The following is a 15,723-nucleotide window of genomic DNA, read 5'->3' on the forward strand; positions in this document are numbered from 1 at the left end:
CCAAGGAGAGTCAGGTGAGTGGGGAGAGCCAAGAAGCCATGGCAGCATCTGCCATGTCTGACAGCAGCCTCAACAAGTAGAGCTGCAGAGTTCTCTCCAAGGATCTTACCTCTGTGGCTACATTCTGGTTGGCTCCATTTTCCAGCAGGAACTTGACAACTTCCAGGTGGTTTTCCTGTGCTGCCATGTAGAGTGGTGTGAAGCCTTTCTGCAAACAGAGCCATACGCATCAGCACAACCCTTCCTCCAGCTCCTTGAAGAGCTTCACCCCACCAACACACACTCCCATATCAAGAAACATCACTCTCGTATTCAAGAAAGGGAGAAAGGAAGACCCAGGGAACTAGAGGCTGGTGAGCTTCATGTCTGTGCCTGGGAAGATCATGGAGCAGAACCTCCTGGAAGAGACGTTAAGGCACATGCGAGTTGTGAAGGTGATCCAAGACAGCCAGCATGGCTTCACCAAGGGCAGATCATGCCTCACCAATCTGGTGGCCTTCTCTGATGGAGTGAAGATATCAGTGGACAAAGGAAGGGCAACAGCTGTCATCTACCTGGACTTGTGCAATGCCTTTTACATTGTCCTGCACCATATCCTTATCTCTAAATGGGAGAGAGACGAATTTGAAGGCTGCACTGGTAGGTGGATAAAGAACTGGTTGGGTGGTTGTAGCCAGAGGGTTGTTGTCAATGGCTCTATGTCCAGGCAGAGGCCGGTCACGAGTGGTGTCCCCCAGGGGTCCATCTTGGGACCAGTGCTCTTCAACATCTTTATCAATAAGATAGAGGGAATTGAGTGTACCCGCAGCAAGTATGCTGATGACACCGAGCTGAGTGGTGCAGCTGACACAACATAAGGGAGGGATACCATCCAGAGGGATCTGGATATGTTTGAAAAGAGAGAACATAAGAATCGAATGAGGTTTAACAAAGCTAAACGCAAGGTGTTACACTTGGGTCGGGGCACTCCCAGATATGAGTACAGACTGGAAAAAGAACTCATTGAGAGCAGCCCTGTGGAGAAGGAATTAGGGATCCTGATGGACGAAAAACTGGACATGAGGCAGCAGTGTGCTCTTGCACCCTGGAAGGCCAACAGTATTCTAGGCTGCACCAAAAGAGGGTTGGCCAGCAGGGAGAGGGAGGTGATTGTCCCCCTCTACTCTGCCCTTGTGAGGCCCTATCTGGAATTCTGTGTCCAGGTCTGGGGCCCCCAGCACAAGAGGGAGGTGGAGCTGTTGGAGTGAGTCCAGAGGAGGAGCACAAAGATTATCAAAGAGCTGGAGCACCTCCCCTATGAAAAAAGGTTGAGGGAGTTGGGATTGTTTAACTTGTAAAAGAGAAGGCTCTGAGGAGACTTCACTGTGGCCTTCCAGTACTTGAAGGGATCTTACAAGTATGAGGCGGATTGACTTTTTACACAGTCTGATAGTGATAGGACTGGAGGAATGTCTTTAAACTAAAAGAGGGGAAATTTAGGTTAGCTGTTTGGAAGAAATTTTTTGCTCAGAGGATGGTGACGCAATGGAACAGGTTGCCCAGAGACATCATGGATGCCTCATCTCTGGAGGCATTCAAGGTCAGGTTGGATAGGATTCTGAATAATCTGATCTAGTGGTCCACAACCCTGCCCATGGCAGTGGGGGTGGAACTAGGTGAACTTCAAGGTCCCCTGCAACCTAAGCCATTCTATGATTCTCTGAACACCCACACCCCCAGTTCATTGTCAGGGAGCATCTTCCATGAGTTCTGCCAGGAAGAGTTCAGTGTGCTTGCATGTGCTGCCATGGACTCCCACCAGAGACGGTCTACCTCCTCACCTCCCCCAAGCTTCCCTCCCCACTGCTCACACACCTGTGGTCCTTCAGAGATCTGGCAAAGCTGTCCCTGCCCCTGAACAGGACCAAAGAAACACTAAAGGGCTGCTGCAGTGCCCTCGCTGGGCACAGCTCTCGCCACATGGACACCACCACACACATGCTGGGGCTTTGCCCACCCCAGCCCGGATCACTGTACCTGTGACTGAGCATTGACGTTGGCCCCATAGTTCACCAGTTCCCGGACCACGTCCTGCTGTCCAGCTAAGGCAGCGATGTGCAGGGCTGTGTTTCCCTTCTGAAAGACATCATCAGAGGGCAGCACTCAGGGGGAAAGACAGGCCTCCTGTGCGTACTAACATAGGTGTGAAAAGGGCTGCTGCCATCCTGGCCAGGGCAAGCTAGTGGGGCCATGCTCTGCGCTCCATTCCTGCTACAGACTCAGATTCACTGGTCAGGGAAGACAGTGACTTCATATTTCTTATAAGGTCACTGGCAGCCAAAGCTGTGCGTGTTGTCAGGCTCTGCATATCTCCAGCACCAGGAGATGAGTGGGGAAGGGAGAAGGGAGAGCTGAGGTGGCAGGCCGCATAGCCAAGGCCTCCCAGCAGAGCTCAGGGAGAAGGGGACTGGAAAATGCAGACACAGACTCCAGTGTATGCCCTGGGTGGTGGAGGCAGGACATCAGGCTTTGCTCTGCATCCCAAGCCTTGCTAATGCACAGAAGTGGCATGCCAGCCATTGCTGCTTCCACAGCCCTCCAGACAGTGCCAGAGGCTGCTCATTCTCCAGTCCTGCTGGCTCGTGCCTTTGTCACAGAGAGAGAGCCACACCTCTCTGTGGTGATGCAGGGAGACAACTATGCATTATTTATGGAGCACCAGCAATGGCAGGCTGTAGAGCAGTGACTAAGGAACGTGACCAGACTCCTTTATTCTCACCTTGGTCGTGGTCTCCAAAACAATCTCCTTGTGCAGCAGCTCCACCACCATTTTTGCATGGCCCTCCTTGGAGGCCAGGTGCAAGGCGTTCAGCCCATTCTGCAGGGTGCAAAGAGGGGCATTAGTCACAGGATGAGACTGATGATCTCTGGGAACCACCGGCATTGAGCTCCTGTACAGACCTGACTGTGGGTGCTTGGTGCATGCTTGGTGCATGCTTGGTGCGTGCTGGAGGAGGTGCTGGCTGGCAGGAGCAGGAGACACTGCTCTGCCTTTGAGCCCTGCGCAGTTGGCTTCATGCTGCCAGGGCAGCTGCACACAGCTCTGCGCAATGAGCTGCTGACTGTTAGATGTTTCCCCATGACATGCAGCCCCCGCAGACTGGTTCCTATTGATGGGTGTCACCACGGCTCAGTGGGTGCATATGGCTCCACAAGCACTGTTCCAGCCCTCCTTGCTCATGACACATTCCTGATGTCAGCTCCCCTCTCCGCTTCAGTGACTTCCCAGGGGTGCCCATCCCTGAGATCTCCTGCCCACAGCTACGCTTCCCACAGCCAAAGCTCTCTGTACAGCCCAGAGTGAGGATGCACACGCTGTGTAAGCGTGGCTTTGCAGGCTGACACTACCAACTCCATCCCACAGCCCATGCTCAGCACTGGGGCTGCTTTGCTCCTCCAGTACTGAGCTGCAGCAGGGACTCTGGGGAAGTACTGGTTGTGCAGCTGCTCAGGTCTGCCAGCTCCAGGAAGCTCATGAACAGTGCAGATGACTGCTTGGGAACACCGCTACAGGTGCCCCAGTTCAGGACTCCTTTTCTATGCTACACATGAAACCACAGCCCCAGGAGCAAAGGGCTGAAGAGCACCCTTGGAATATCCCTGTGCTGTCAAAAGTGGGGTTTAGGCCTGCCAGCACCCCAGGGGCAGCTGAGAGCTGAGCTGAGCCTGGCAGCTGAGCTTATGTTCCATTATTTCCAACTTCCTAGATGTGAAGAAAAGGGCTGAGATATTTTCTGGCAAAGAGGTTAAATATTTGCAGGCGATTTCAAATGGCACTCTTTTTCCCCATAAGGGAAAGTGCCTCACTTCTCCCAGATGGATGCACTGTGCTTACTCACCCCTGTGCAACTCTCATGTGGCAAAGAGCTGCCAGCTCCCCAGAAGCACACAGCGCTGCCCAAGCACTCCACCTCCCAGCCATCTGCTTTGGTTTCTGGAGGGTGCTGGAAGGTCACTTTGCAGGATTGCTTCATCCCCATCTGAATACAGGTAGGGGAGCAGAACATGCCAGGACAAGCTCCCAGTTCCAGCCTTCAACATTCCAGTTAAACTCACAACAACTTCCAGAGGGGGTTATCATAGCACAAAAAGGTTTTCCACCTCTCTCGTGCTCAATCCACCAGCCCTCCAAGATCGCAAACTCTTTTCTACCTCTCTGGTATGCACAGATAGCAAAAGTCTACAAATCAACAGGCTTCCTCAGCACACCAGCTCCAGCGTCCCCTGGGGCTCCAAGCACAAGGGGATAGCTGCCAAGGGAAAAAGAAGCAGGAATGCTGCAGGTCCTTGACTAGGGCACAGCTGCACAGCTCTGCACCCACATCTTGAGACTTCACCAGCTGGGTAAGAACCACTGACAAAACACACGCTTTTTCCCTGTTATACCCATGCAACAACACATGGCGGACAAGATCACGAACACTCAGCTGCTCTCCTTGCACATATGTCCTCTTACGCAAAGGATTCATAAATAACCTTTTGAAAGCTGAAAGCCAGTGAGGAATCGTTATTCTCCATCCTTACAGCGATAAGCACAATGTTTACTGAAGGCTGTTTCCCAGAGGCCCATCGATATTTCTGCCTCAGGAACAATGCAGGTTGTTTTGCAGGTTTGCTTTGGTTTGACAGCTCGTCTGACCCAAAACCGCCATGGGATGCGCTTGATCTGAGGAGTGCCACACACCCTCACCAACTGCAAACGTTTCCCAGAAGCCTTGGGTGCTGCTGCCAATACAACAAGCTCAGCTCTGCAGAAAAATGCTCCTTGACGTTGCTGTACCCTGAATGAGGACCCTGCCCTGGGCTGTGACCCAGAAGAGATTCCCACCCACACCACCATGATTGCTGGGTTCTGGCAGCCAGCTCTGCTCCGCTCAACTCCAGCTCCTCATGGGTGAGGACAGCATGCATGGATTTGGAACACGATGAGGATACTGATGCAGATGGCAACGATGAAGAAGATGGAATTGGTAGGATGAAGATCAGATGGCATGTCAAGGTCTCTGTACTTGTGTAAGAATACAGGGCCTGTGGGATAGGTCTGACCACATATATCCCTCCTTATTCTATACAGGACATGTGAGGTTGGACCTTTCCCACAGGTCTGATATTCCTCAGAAGGAAACCCCAAAGTGCCATCTAACCTCGGGGAGATGGCAAGAACCAGTGCAAAGGCACCACTGAAAGGAGCACCTCATCCTGCTGCAGCCACATGTTCCCCAGAACGGTGTTAAACCCCCTCATCGGCTGCAGGAATCTGGCTGGAAACAGGACTCCTCCCAACGAACGGGGACTGTCCCCCGTGGGGAAGAAATTGAAAGCTATTCCATCTTCAGAGGACTGAAACACAATGTTTTCTATTTCTTCTCCCTGCAACACCCCTGTGATTTCAATCCTGTCCATGCCCACACGATTCCCCTTGACAAGGGGGAATGGCCTCAAGTTGCGCCAGGGGAGATTTAGGCTGGACATTAGAAGTACTACTTTTCTGAAAGAGTGGTCAGGCACTGGAATGGGCTGCCCAGGGAGGTGGTTGAGTCACCGTCCCTGGAGGTTTTCAAGAAACATTTAGATAATAGTGTTGAGAGACATGGTTTAGTGGGGTTATAGATGGTAGGTGGATGGTTGGACTGGATGATCTTGTAGGTCTTTTCCAACCTAGCTAATTCTATGATTCTATGATCCCAGGACAGGAACACCTGGATGCTGATTATGCATTGATAATAATTGGGAATGAGGAACAAAATGGGCACCTCATGAGCTTTCCCCAAGCCTCCTCTGGTGTCCTAGGTAGGAGAAAGCAAGCTGCAACATGCCCCAGGGGCCAGCAGAAGTCCACCATATCTGCACAGCACTGTCAGTCAGAAAAGAAAAGGAGACAGGAACATGTCCTGGGGGAAGCTGTCTGCAGCAATGCACTGGCCACTGCAGTGCATAGATTGATGGGTCTGAACCACGCTTGGTTTGGGAACTTGATACTGAACCAGAGGAACATCCGCTTGTGCTACCTGCCAAGTCAGCCTCCCCAGCATCACTGATGCTCCGGAAAGCAGCTGACAGTGCCGTCTGCCTGTCTGTCCCCCAGCTCACCCCAAGTCCCCTGTGTCCCTCCCTGCAGCACCTACTCAGGCTGAGTCGATGCATTTGGCAGCTGCACAGGTAACAAAATGTTCTGTCAATTATGTGCAAAGCATTCCTCTGTGCCTGCAGCTCTCCTTTCCTGGGGCAGAGCTGTCCCTGCTCTGTGCTAGAGGGTGCTCTACCTGCACATCACCTCCTGAGTCCCCCACAATGGTGTTCTGCAAACATCTCCTGTTTTTACACGCTCCCCACAGTTTTTAAACTTGCTCTGCTATCCATCGGCATCCACTGCCGACTTACGGTCTGCTCCGTAGCAGGATCAGGGCCAAGCAAGCTCCCTGGGGCACTTCCCAGTCCCTCTCCCATGGAGTACAGTAAGGAAGAGACACAATGACTGTCACCTCAGCCTTGGGGAGCCACAGCACAGCATATTTTCACATGAGCTAGAGGTGATACTAGAAACCCCGTGGGTTTTACCTACCTGGTTACAGGTGTTAATATCTACCCCATTCCTGAGGTGATCCAAGGCTTTGTCCAGATTCCCAGATCTTGCAGCTCTCAGGAAGCTGGTCGCAGCATCAGCCTTGGGGAAAAAAATGAACAGCATGAGGCTTGGCATCATACTTGTACTCTCCCATCAGCAACATGGGACCATCCCAGTGCTCGGCTACAGAGACCTGGGGGGACAGGTAAAGGCCAGGCAGGCAGAGGTGGGCACTGCTGTGGCAGGCAGAGGTGCTCCTCATCAAACAGGACGAGACAGGACTAGGAGTGAGCCTCAGGGGAAGAACAGCCTTTGGCCAGGGCAGGGAGGAGAGATATATGGGCTTGAGCAGTGCTGGTGGGGCAGGAAAGGTGCTCTGAGAGGATTGCTCCAGCCTCCCTAGGCACAGGAAATGCTTTCTGTCCGGGCTGAGAGTATAGCAATGGACAATATTCTGCAGCTTTGGTAAGCCTGCCTCTGCTGTCCTCCAGAAACCAGACAAGAAGCCACAGTGGCACTGGGGACAGCAACCCCGACTGTGCATGCTACAGCCAGTAAAATCATAGCAAGGCAGTGCCGCAACCCCAGGGAAGGCACAGCAATATTTTGTGTAACACTGTTAAGGCAGCATATGAAGACAATGGGATGGCTCACCATAGGCTGGAGATCAAGGTGGAAATGCAGTGAGAGCTCTGTGTGGCTGGGCCCATGAACTGGTGTCTGCCTGGTACATCTGGCCTAAAGGGCTGTCCACAGCACAGAGCCATGAGATATCCACGGCAAAGCAGCAGGACACACTCTTCTGTCCTTGGCTCCACTAGAAAATCAGAGCCCCTTACCACTCATGCTGGGACTGTCCAAAGGACCTCCTGTGCTATGTGAGCATACATCCTGCCAGCCTCAGCCCTCCAGTGCCCACAGCCCCAGGGTCATCAAGCTTGTGGGGCCGGCGCTGGAAGCAGCATAGCCTTGGCAGCAGACCTGGGCCGAACGGTGCAAGAGAAAGGTTCAGAGCACCTCCCTTATCAGCCTCAGTCATTCCAGCTCAGAGAAGGAAGCAGCACTGCCTCCTGCTTTCCTCCATCCTTTCCTCACCCTCCTACCCACAGAAACATAGCCCAGCACAGGACCCACTGCCCTGCTGCCCCTGCAGAAAGAAGTCCTGCAGAAAGAAGGCCCGCAGATGAGTGCCCAGCCCTCAGCAGTGCAATCGCTACGGCCCTACCCAGGTCAGAGGAATGAGTGGTGGAGGGCAGCATTGCTATGCCCCGTGCTGGTGCAGGCTTTGTGCGCAGGGGAACACGTGCTGCTGGCATGCCCTGCTCTGCCAGCTGGCACCACAAGCTGCTGCTTCGCAGCACAACCTGGTCTGTCTGGGAGGAGCCCCCAGATTCGAAGCTATACTGCCAGCTTCACGGAGGGCTGCAGGTGCCGAGGAGAGTCAATGTGATGCCTGCGTGCACTCTGCTCATTCAGGCTGATCTGCTGGGAAAGGCAGAGGGCAGTGCTGGTGCTGCCCTTAGAAGTGCACATTTGCACTCAGAGCCCTGCACGCTGTCTAGGGTCAGCAGGAAACACTGACAGCTCCAAGCAACAGGTTAAGTGCAAAGGGCTTTTCTAACTCCAGTCCCTGCTGGAAGCCTCTGCATCTCAGGTCAGGCCCTCAGCCATGCTGCAGGCACGGCAGCCTCAGCACAGACCTTCGACAGCAACCCCCTTGCAAGTTCAAAGCATAGCTCAGCCAGACCTGAGATTCCACCCATAGGACATGCGCGGAGCTGTGAAGATTAAAATGGTAAAACTCAACACATGCCAGCAGCAAAGCACTTCCAAAGCCGTGGCACACCCAGCAGCAGAGACCACAGGCAGGAAGCAAGCGGAGAAGCAAAGCAGAGGTCTCTTTGGGCATGAAGGAGAAGCACACTGTATACTCACAGCCACGTCTGGACCAGACTTGCCCTTTCGTGCTGCCATAGTCCAGCACTTCAGCTGAAACCTGAGCCCGGTGTCCCCTCTCCCCCTCCTTGGTTATCTACTCCCCAGCTTTGAGAGAGCCAGTAAGTTGCATTGCATTCTCTCTAAAAATACCAACTCCCTCCTCGCTCCAACGCAGACCCTGCAGGGATCGCCAGCCACTAATGGAATTTGTTCATTTTCTCTCCATTACTGTGTCAGACAGGATATTTAATAGCAAGCTGCCTGTGGAAAGCAGATGCTTGCTGCCAAGCACAGGGAGCGGTCAGAGCTGCAGGGAGTACCTCAGGAAGAGCAGCGAGGAGCAGCCCCACAGACATGCCCAGGAGCATCTTGCAGGTAACACCGCCCTGGAGGAGAGGGGTGGAGGGCCCCTCCACATGGCTGAGGCGTGGGTGCTGCAGAGCAACTGCCGTTCTGCTTCCCAGAACCAGAGAACTGACGGGTGCCAGGCACCAGCAGCCATGGGATGGAGACGCAGCTCAGACAGCAAAAACAGACGACAGATATCTGCAGTCATATTGTCCTCCTGAGGTCCCTGTGCACACTGGGACTGCCTACCTGTCACTCAGGGGTACTCTTTCACAACAGCTGATTACTCTGGGGTGTCACAGGCAGCCTGACAGCTTGAGATTAGTCAAGGAACTAAAGCATAGATTGGGTCAATGCCATCTCCTTTTTCAACAAAAGGGAACAGCGACAGCAAGAAATGCAGAGACTCCATGGACATAAGTATGTATGCATATCAAAAAGATGCACACACATTCCAGGCAGCACAATGCAATTGCACCTAAATGCAGACACACAATGCACACTCACCATCCACAGCTAAGTACAAAAGTGCAGCACAGGAACACTGCGTGCACTCACTTGGCATTTGTGCACATACTGCTGCCTGCACCTGCAGTTGCTTGCTGTCCATGTGCCCCAGGATATACAGCACTTGCTTCCAGATGAAAAGAATGCCCCTAGTGGTTTTTTTTTTTTTTTTTTTTTTTTTTGCAGTTTGCAGTTTCTTTCCATTCTCCTTTGCTTTCCCAGCAATTTTTGAGGAAGGAGTTATTCCAAGGGGAGAAGGTAAACATGCTTACTTGTCACTGTGTACCTCTTGCACTCTTACACAACTGCTAAGCCCCTCATACAGGTGTTGTGTTCCATATACTTCTGAATGTTCAAGCTGTGAAGCCGCAGGATGCAGCTTCCAGCATTTCCCAGATCTGGACATTGCAAAATGCTCCAAGACCTTCTAAAGTAAAAAAAAAACAAAACAAAACAAAAAAAAACAGCTCAGTGCAGCTGTGCTTCTCTTCTTCACTTTCTCTTCTTTCAGGCAACAGCTCACCTTGTCACCTGACAATCAAATTATTTTCCCTTTACCAGCCCTGATGGAAGACTCTCAGTCCTTATTCACAGGCGCCTTCCCTGCCCACACAGGGTATCACTACTGCCTGATGATGGTCCCAGCCTCTTCACCCAACAGAAGCCTGGGTCTGACCAAGCTCCTTGCACTGTAGTTGTGGCTAAGGCAATATGCAAAGGGGATGTTTTGCCAAGCCAGAGGTTCAGGCTGGATTTTGGTAATCTTGCTCTATTTGTCTTCTGGCCACAGTCAGAGTCTTCTCTAATCTTTTCTGGCAGTGCCATTGCTCTCACTCCCATCTAGGGAGGAGCTCCTTCTGCACATTATTGATAAAAGGAAGGAAGGGTCTCGACATTGCCTCCTTCTGCGAAAGTGGCCGTGTTTGTCAGGAACACACTCTGTACAGGCTGTTAGATGTTGCATTTTGATGATTCCCAAGTGCAAATGAGCTCAGAGGCTCATGCTGCTCTCATGGCTTCTGGGCCACGAGGAAGCAAGCAAATTGCCCTGCTGTTCCAGATGGGCAAAAGGCACGTGTGCATATTGCTACACTGCTCATGTGCACCATGCCTGGGGCCCTGTCAGTCCTGACACTTTGCTTGGTCAGTTTGCTTTCTTCCAGGCCTTGCTACTGGAAATCATTGCCACAGGCTCAGACAGGAGGCTTTGCTGCAAGAAAAGCTTCCTACATCTGCTCTGTGGCAGAGGGCTTAAAAGCAACTACACCACTGCATAAGTTTCTATCTCATGAGTTTATCACTAAAGATAATTCCGCATTTTCAAACTTTTGCCTCTGTGGTATTCTTTGGAAGCCATGTGCTCCTGCCAGCAACTCCTGCTCTGCACAATCAGTGGCATTTGCAGCTCTACTGCTCTAATGCTCTGTTGAAACCCCACATCTGGAGCAATATGTGCCACTCTTTCCCTGGTATGCATTAGGAGTGAAGCCAGTGGAGGCATCTTGAAAACTGGGATGGGCAAGCAGTTTGTGAACAGCAGAGAAACAATAACAGAAGAGCCAGATGCTGCTGCTAAGAGAAAGGCCATACCTCGGGATCCCCCATGGGGACTTCTGACCCTGCCAAGCAGACATGCTCGCCCCTGCATGGTCAGTCTGCCACCTGCTCATGGAGGTCCAGCAAGGAAACACAAGGCAGGTGGGGCAGCACACAATGCCTCAGCAATGCACAGAGCCCCAGGACCAACAGGGAGTTGCAAGCCTGACTCCTGCACTGAGGCCATGTGTTGCAAAGGGTATCCTATCTAGACAGTATACAAAAGGTCCAGACCACATCCCAGGAGGTCACCCAGTCAGTGTCAGCTGCTAGTGCCAGGGCACTGTCAGCAGTGCCAGCTGGGGAGGTAGTACAACAACCCCTGCAATAGCCTTTAGTTTGCTTTGACATTTCTTTGCTCTTGTGGGCATGTGTCCAGCAGCAGGCATGGTCCTCACCTTTGAGGCATTGTTTCCAGAAGAGAGAACAATGTAGTGCCTTACTTTAAGCAGTTCTCAGCTTAGGGACTTCTTTCAGGCCAGAGCTCCCCATGATCTCCCTGCCCTGCAGACATCAAATGCCCATGTCAGCAGGTGCTAACCGTGATCCTTTCTCCTCAGATGAGACGAATATGTCAGTTCTGGAAATAAACTAAAGCAGTTGCTAAGATTAAGTGCAGCTAGAGGTGGCCCTTAGGGTCTCTCTAAGAAGAGCAGGAAAACTGAATTGGATTCAGCTTGGAATGCCCAGAAACAGAAACCACACTGTCTGCTTGAACTTTCTCTGCACAAACTTTCTCCCCTATCTGCATTCCCAGAAGCTTGACATGGGTGGTCCCTGCAGTGGAAACAAAACCTACCAGCAGGTTTCTGCCTTCTTGGTGGAAGAAAGCATTCAGTAGTGCACAGCATCTCCAGAGAGGCCACAGGAGCAAAGCCTCAGGCAGGCATCCAGAGCAGCACAGAGAAGTGGCTACCAGGCACATACTGCAAACTCAGATGAAAGAGAAAAGCAAGAACACTGGGAAAAGCTCATCAGATGAAAGGATAAATCCATATACCCAAATTCTACCCTCTCACCATCTTCACCCCTGCCCACATGATTTAGGACAGGTCTGCAGATCTTAACAGAACTTACGAGAATGAAGGCATCAAGAGTTCATCTCTGGAAAGCATCTCATTTCTTGCATTACCCTGAGCAAAACCTTTGTCCATGCTCCTTATTGCTGAGTGGAGATTTCACAATACCCCAGGCCTTCCTAAGGCACAGATCACCAGAGGCCAGTGGCTGATAGGTGCAGCAGAGATCCCTAGTCATGAGAATGCAGGGGTGGAAGTGGCACTATGATCTGGCAGCAGGAGAACAGGACAATACAGAAATGAAAGATCTGCTCACGTTCCTGCATCAAGGGGCTGTTAATGCTGGAATAGAATTTGGCTCAAGAGGCACAGCAGAAATCCCAAAGTAAAGGAGAAGGGTCCCTGTCATGTTTCTGAGAAGGGAGGCAACTCGTCAATTAGTTTTTAGCTTTGAAGTTAGTAAAGAGGGGGTACATTTTCCGGTGCAGTCGTCTGGCCCCTCTGTCAGGCACAGTCCTCCATCCTTACAGAATCACAGCTAACTAGCTTTTGGAAAGCCTATTTTTACGCACTCTGAAAAGGAGAGATTGTTCTGGACTGTCACTAGTGGTGTAGTTCGCGGCCAGATTAGCTCTGTCCCTGCTGAGCACATTCAGATGTAGACAGCTGTGCTGGCCTCTTCCCTCCCACCTCACAGATCCCCTTTGCTAGCTGCTGAGGCTGGACGGGGTTCAGGACTGTGAGGAGATGGATATCTCCTTAATCTGCAATGAGCAAGTACTAGGGAGCTGCCCCTACACAGCAAACCGATCCTTCCTGATAAGGATTCCCTAGTGCTATGGTCTCCAGTTCTATGAATTTCTGTCTGCCTGTTGTTCCCCAGATAGTACTAACGGAGTTTCTAAGCAGTAACATCAAGATCTTTTTCTGACATTTGCAAACCACCACTTGTCAATGAAGTACAGTGCTGAGTCCAGCAGCAGGGACTGGACAGAGGAATAGGGAGCTGAAGACCAGAACATTGTTCCTCTTGCACAGAGCCAAAGCAAAGCAAGAATTAGCACAGCAACTGCTCCTGCCAGCTGAGGCAAGGCTCATCCAGGGGAAAGCTGTCACACTCCTTTGATGTTAGCAGGAGCCTCTGCTCTCTGCACATCCTGAAAAAGAAAAGCTATTTTTACCTCATCAGAAAATACATAGACTGTGACTGAAGACAATACACCAGTGCTTGTCACTCAGGAGCTACACCTCTTCTTACAACATAATAGGGTTTACAGCTGTGAGGGAGATGCAGCAGCAATGTGACTGCTTTTTATCTCCTTCTTTCCTAATGCACTGCCTTCCCCAGCCATGCCATGGCTCGGGCAATACGTGCAATGGACAATGTCAGTGCAAGGGGGAAGACAGGGACATGGTTTGAGGGACTAAGGCGCATCCTGGAAACCAGATTCCAGCCTTCCCAGGTTCCTGCAGCACCCTTGCACTCGGCAGAGGCCAGAGCATGCCATCAAGGTCCGACTCAGTGCCTTGTGGAAAAAATTCTCTCTTTGCTAGTGTTGTGTACAAACTGCTCCTAATGTCTGCAGTCTCTTCTGGATCATTCTCTACCTCTGCTTCAGCAGGGCCAGTCCACAGCTGCTTCCATGAGCAAAAGTGCTGAGGATGAGGCTTTCTGCTAGGATGAACAGGCTGTGAAGGACCGCAGCACAGACTCAGCACATGGTTGCAGATTCACTGCTAGCAGTGTGCAGCCAGGCTGGCTGGGCTCAGTGTAGCCTCCGGAAGCCATGCAGGGAAGAAAGCATTGACGGGAAAGTACCCAAAGCACAGCCTGGCAATAGATTGCTGCCAGCTGATCCCCGGTGAGGACATGCAAGCAAAAGCCGTGGCAGCACAGCCACCTGCTCCTCAGCAGAGCTAATACAGCACTATGCCTAGAGAGAAACGTCATCCTGTCCACCTGTCCCAGAGCTTCGTGTGGGTGAAAAAAAGAAAGATGATAGCACAAAAATCAACATGTACCATTAAAATTGAGAAGAAAACAAACAAACAACAAAACCTAACAACCACAACACTCGAGGGCACCCCATTCTCCCAACAAAGCAGCAGTGAGAAGGACAAGGTGAGCAGAGCACCAGGGGGACCTAGGAATTCTGGATTTAATGCGAGGCTCCCCTGCTGAATCCCAGCATGACCTTAGGCAAGCTTCCAGCAACCTAAGAAGGGCAGCAAACCCCTTCTGCCATTCCAGAGCGCATTCAGGCTGCCATACTTTGGAGACAAGGGCCATTTTCTCTGGACCAGACTTAAAACTATTTAACTGGCCTCGATACATCTAAATTCCTGAATGCAAAAAAAAAAAAACAACCAAAAAAAACCCCAACCAACCAAAAAACCAAAACAAATAAAAACACCACTCTTTGAGCTGACCTGATTCCTCTCCCCCTAGTGTGGCTCAGCAAGCCCCCGACCATGGCAAGGACTGCCCAAGTACTCACGCTCAAGTAATACAAGCATGGCATCGCTGCAGGAGAGTCAGCTCACCCTGGGCAGCCAGGGTCTGCAGGTCTGATCAGCTCACCGATGCTGAATGCTGCAGCCAAACAGTGTCAGCAGCCAGACTGGAAGTGTTATCAGAGGAGGCCCAAACCCTATATCCACTTGCACATCTGCTGGAGTGGCAGGAGGCTCCTGCCTGCAGCTGGGAGATTACGGCTGCTCTGCTCCGTGCTGGGCAGAGCTGCAGGGCTGCACGCAAGCACTCAGCCCGTGTTGCACCTGAGGCATGCTTCATAAACATGCCCCTGAACTGTAAACAGGGAGGAGCCCACTTGTGTGAACCCTGTTCTTCAAACAGCACAAGGGAAGATGGAACTTCAGAAATGCAAGGCAAAATGAAATAATCCCGTGGCCTGAACCACGCTGTTCTCTTGGTTTGTGCTGAGCAGAGCCCAGACAGCTCACTGGTTGCTGCAGACCTTGGCTAGGGCACGGTCCCAAAATGGGGGACACTGAGATGGAACTGAAGTGACAGATGAAGTCTGGTGACAGCAGCTCCAGGCCCTTTGTACGGCCTGGGGCTCACTGCAACACAATGAACGCGCCCCTTCCCCCCTTCTACCTGCACAGCAGACTCCTGCTCCAGCATCCCTTCAGGAGATCCTTGTTTGCAACAAGAAGGCAAGGGGTCCACAGTGGTTGGTGCATGCCCTCTCTGAAAGACACGCAAGGGAGTCACACCAGTTGTCCAAGGAACAGCCCTCTTGGAGACCACTCCCATCCCACCCTCTCCTCGTGCTCACACACCACAGAGCTGTGCTCACCAGGCACTCCTGGCTGGCAGGGTGCATTCTTCTGCTAGTGCTTTGCTACCCTATTTGGGGTCCAGAAGCCAAACAGAGCAGCCTTGACAAAGCCCTGGGGCAGTGCAGGAGAGACACACAGCTTGGTTCCTGTTTCTAGCTACCGATCAGCAGGTCCTCGAAGCCAATTACAGGTTCAAGAACTTTCTCCACTGGGGCAAACTAGCATGGCTGTGAGCTGATCACACCTGGAAGGGCCTGGGCATCACGCAGATAAATACAGCTTGTGGCACTTGCAGCTGCAGAGGGAACAAAATCAGCTCTGTCAGCTGCATTCCCCTAGGGAGTTCCTATAAAACAAACAAGCCCACACCACTGGCAAAGCTTATTCCAGTTGAGGCAGAAAATC

The 15,723-nt window shown here is 51.8% G+C and overlaps 1 protein-coding gene across 1 annotated transcript in view; it reads right to left on the reverse strand.

Moving 5' to 3' along the window:
- Positions 1 to 15,377, reverse strand: part of LOC110387117 (ankyrin-1-like) — a 34,464-nt gene extending 19,087 nt beyond the window's left edge. Inside the window, 6 exon segments of the mRNA XM_021374931.1 lie at positions 110 to 208; positions 2,017 to 2,115; positions 2,759 to 2,857; positions 6,602 to 6,703; positions 15,134 to 15,226; positions 15,336 to 15,377. Of these exon segments, the coding sequence (XP_021230606.1) occupies positions 110 to 208; positions 2,017 to 2,115; positions 2,759 to 2,857; positions 6,602 to 6,703; positions 15,134 to 15,226; positions 15,336 to 15,362 (519 nt within the window). The 5' untranslated portion in view covers positions 15,363 to 15,377.

This window comes from Numida meleagris, chromosome 21 (genome assembly GCF_002078875.1).
Source record: "Numida meleagris isolate 19003 breed g44 Domestic line chromosome 21, NumMel1.0, whole genome shotgun sequence".
Taxonomy (NCBI): Eukaryota; Metazoa; Chordata; class Aves; order Galliformes; family Numididae; genus Numida; species Numida meleagris.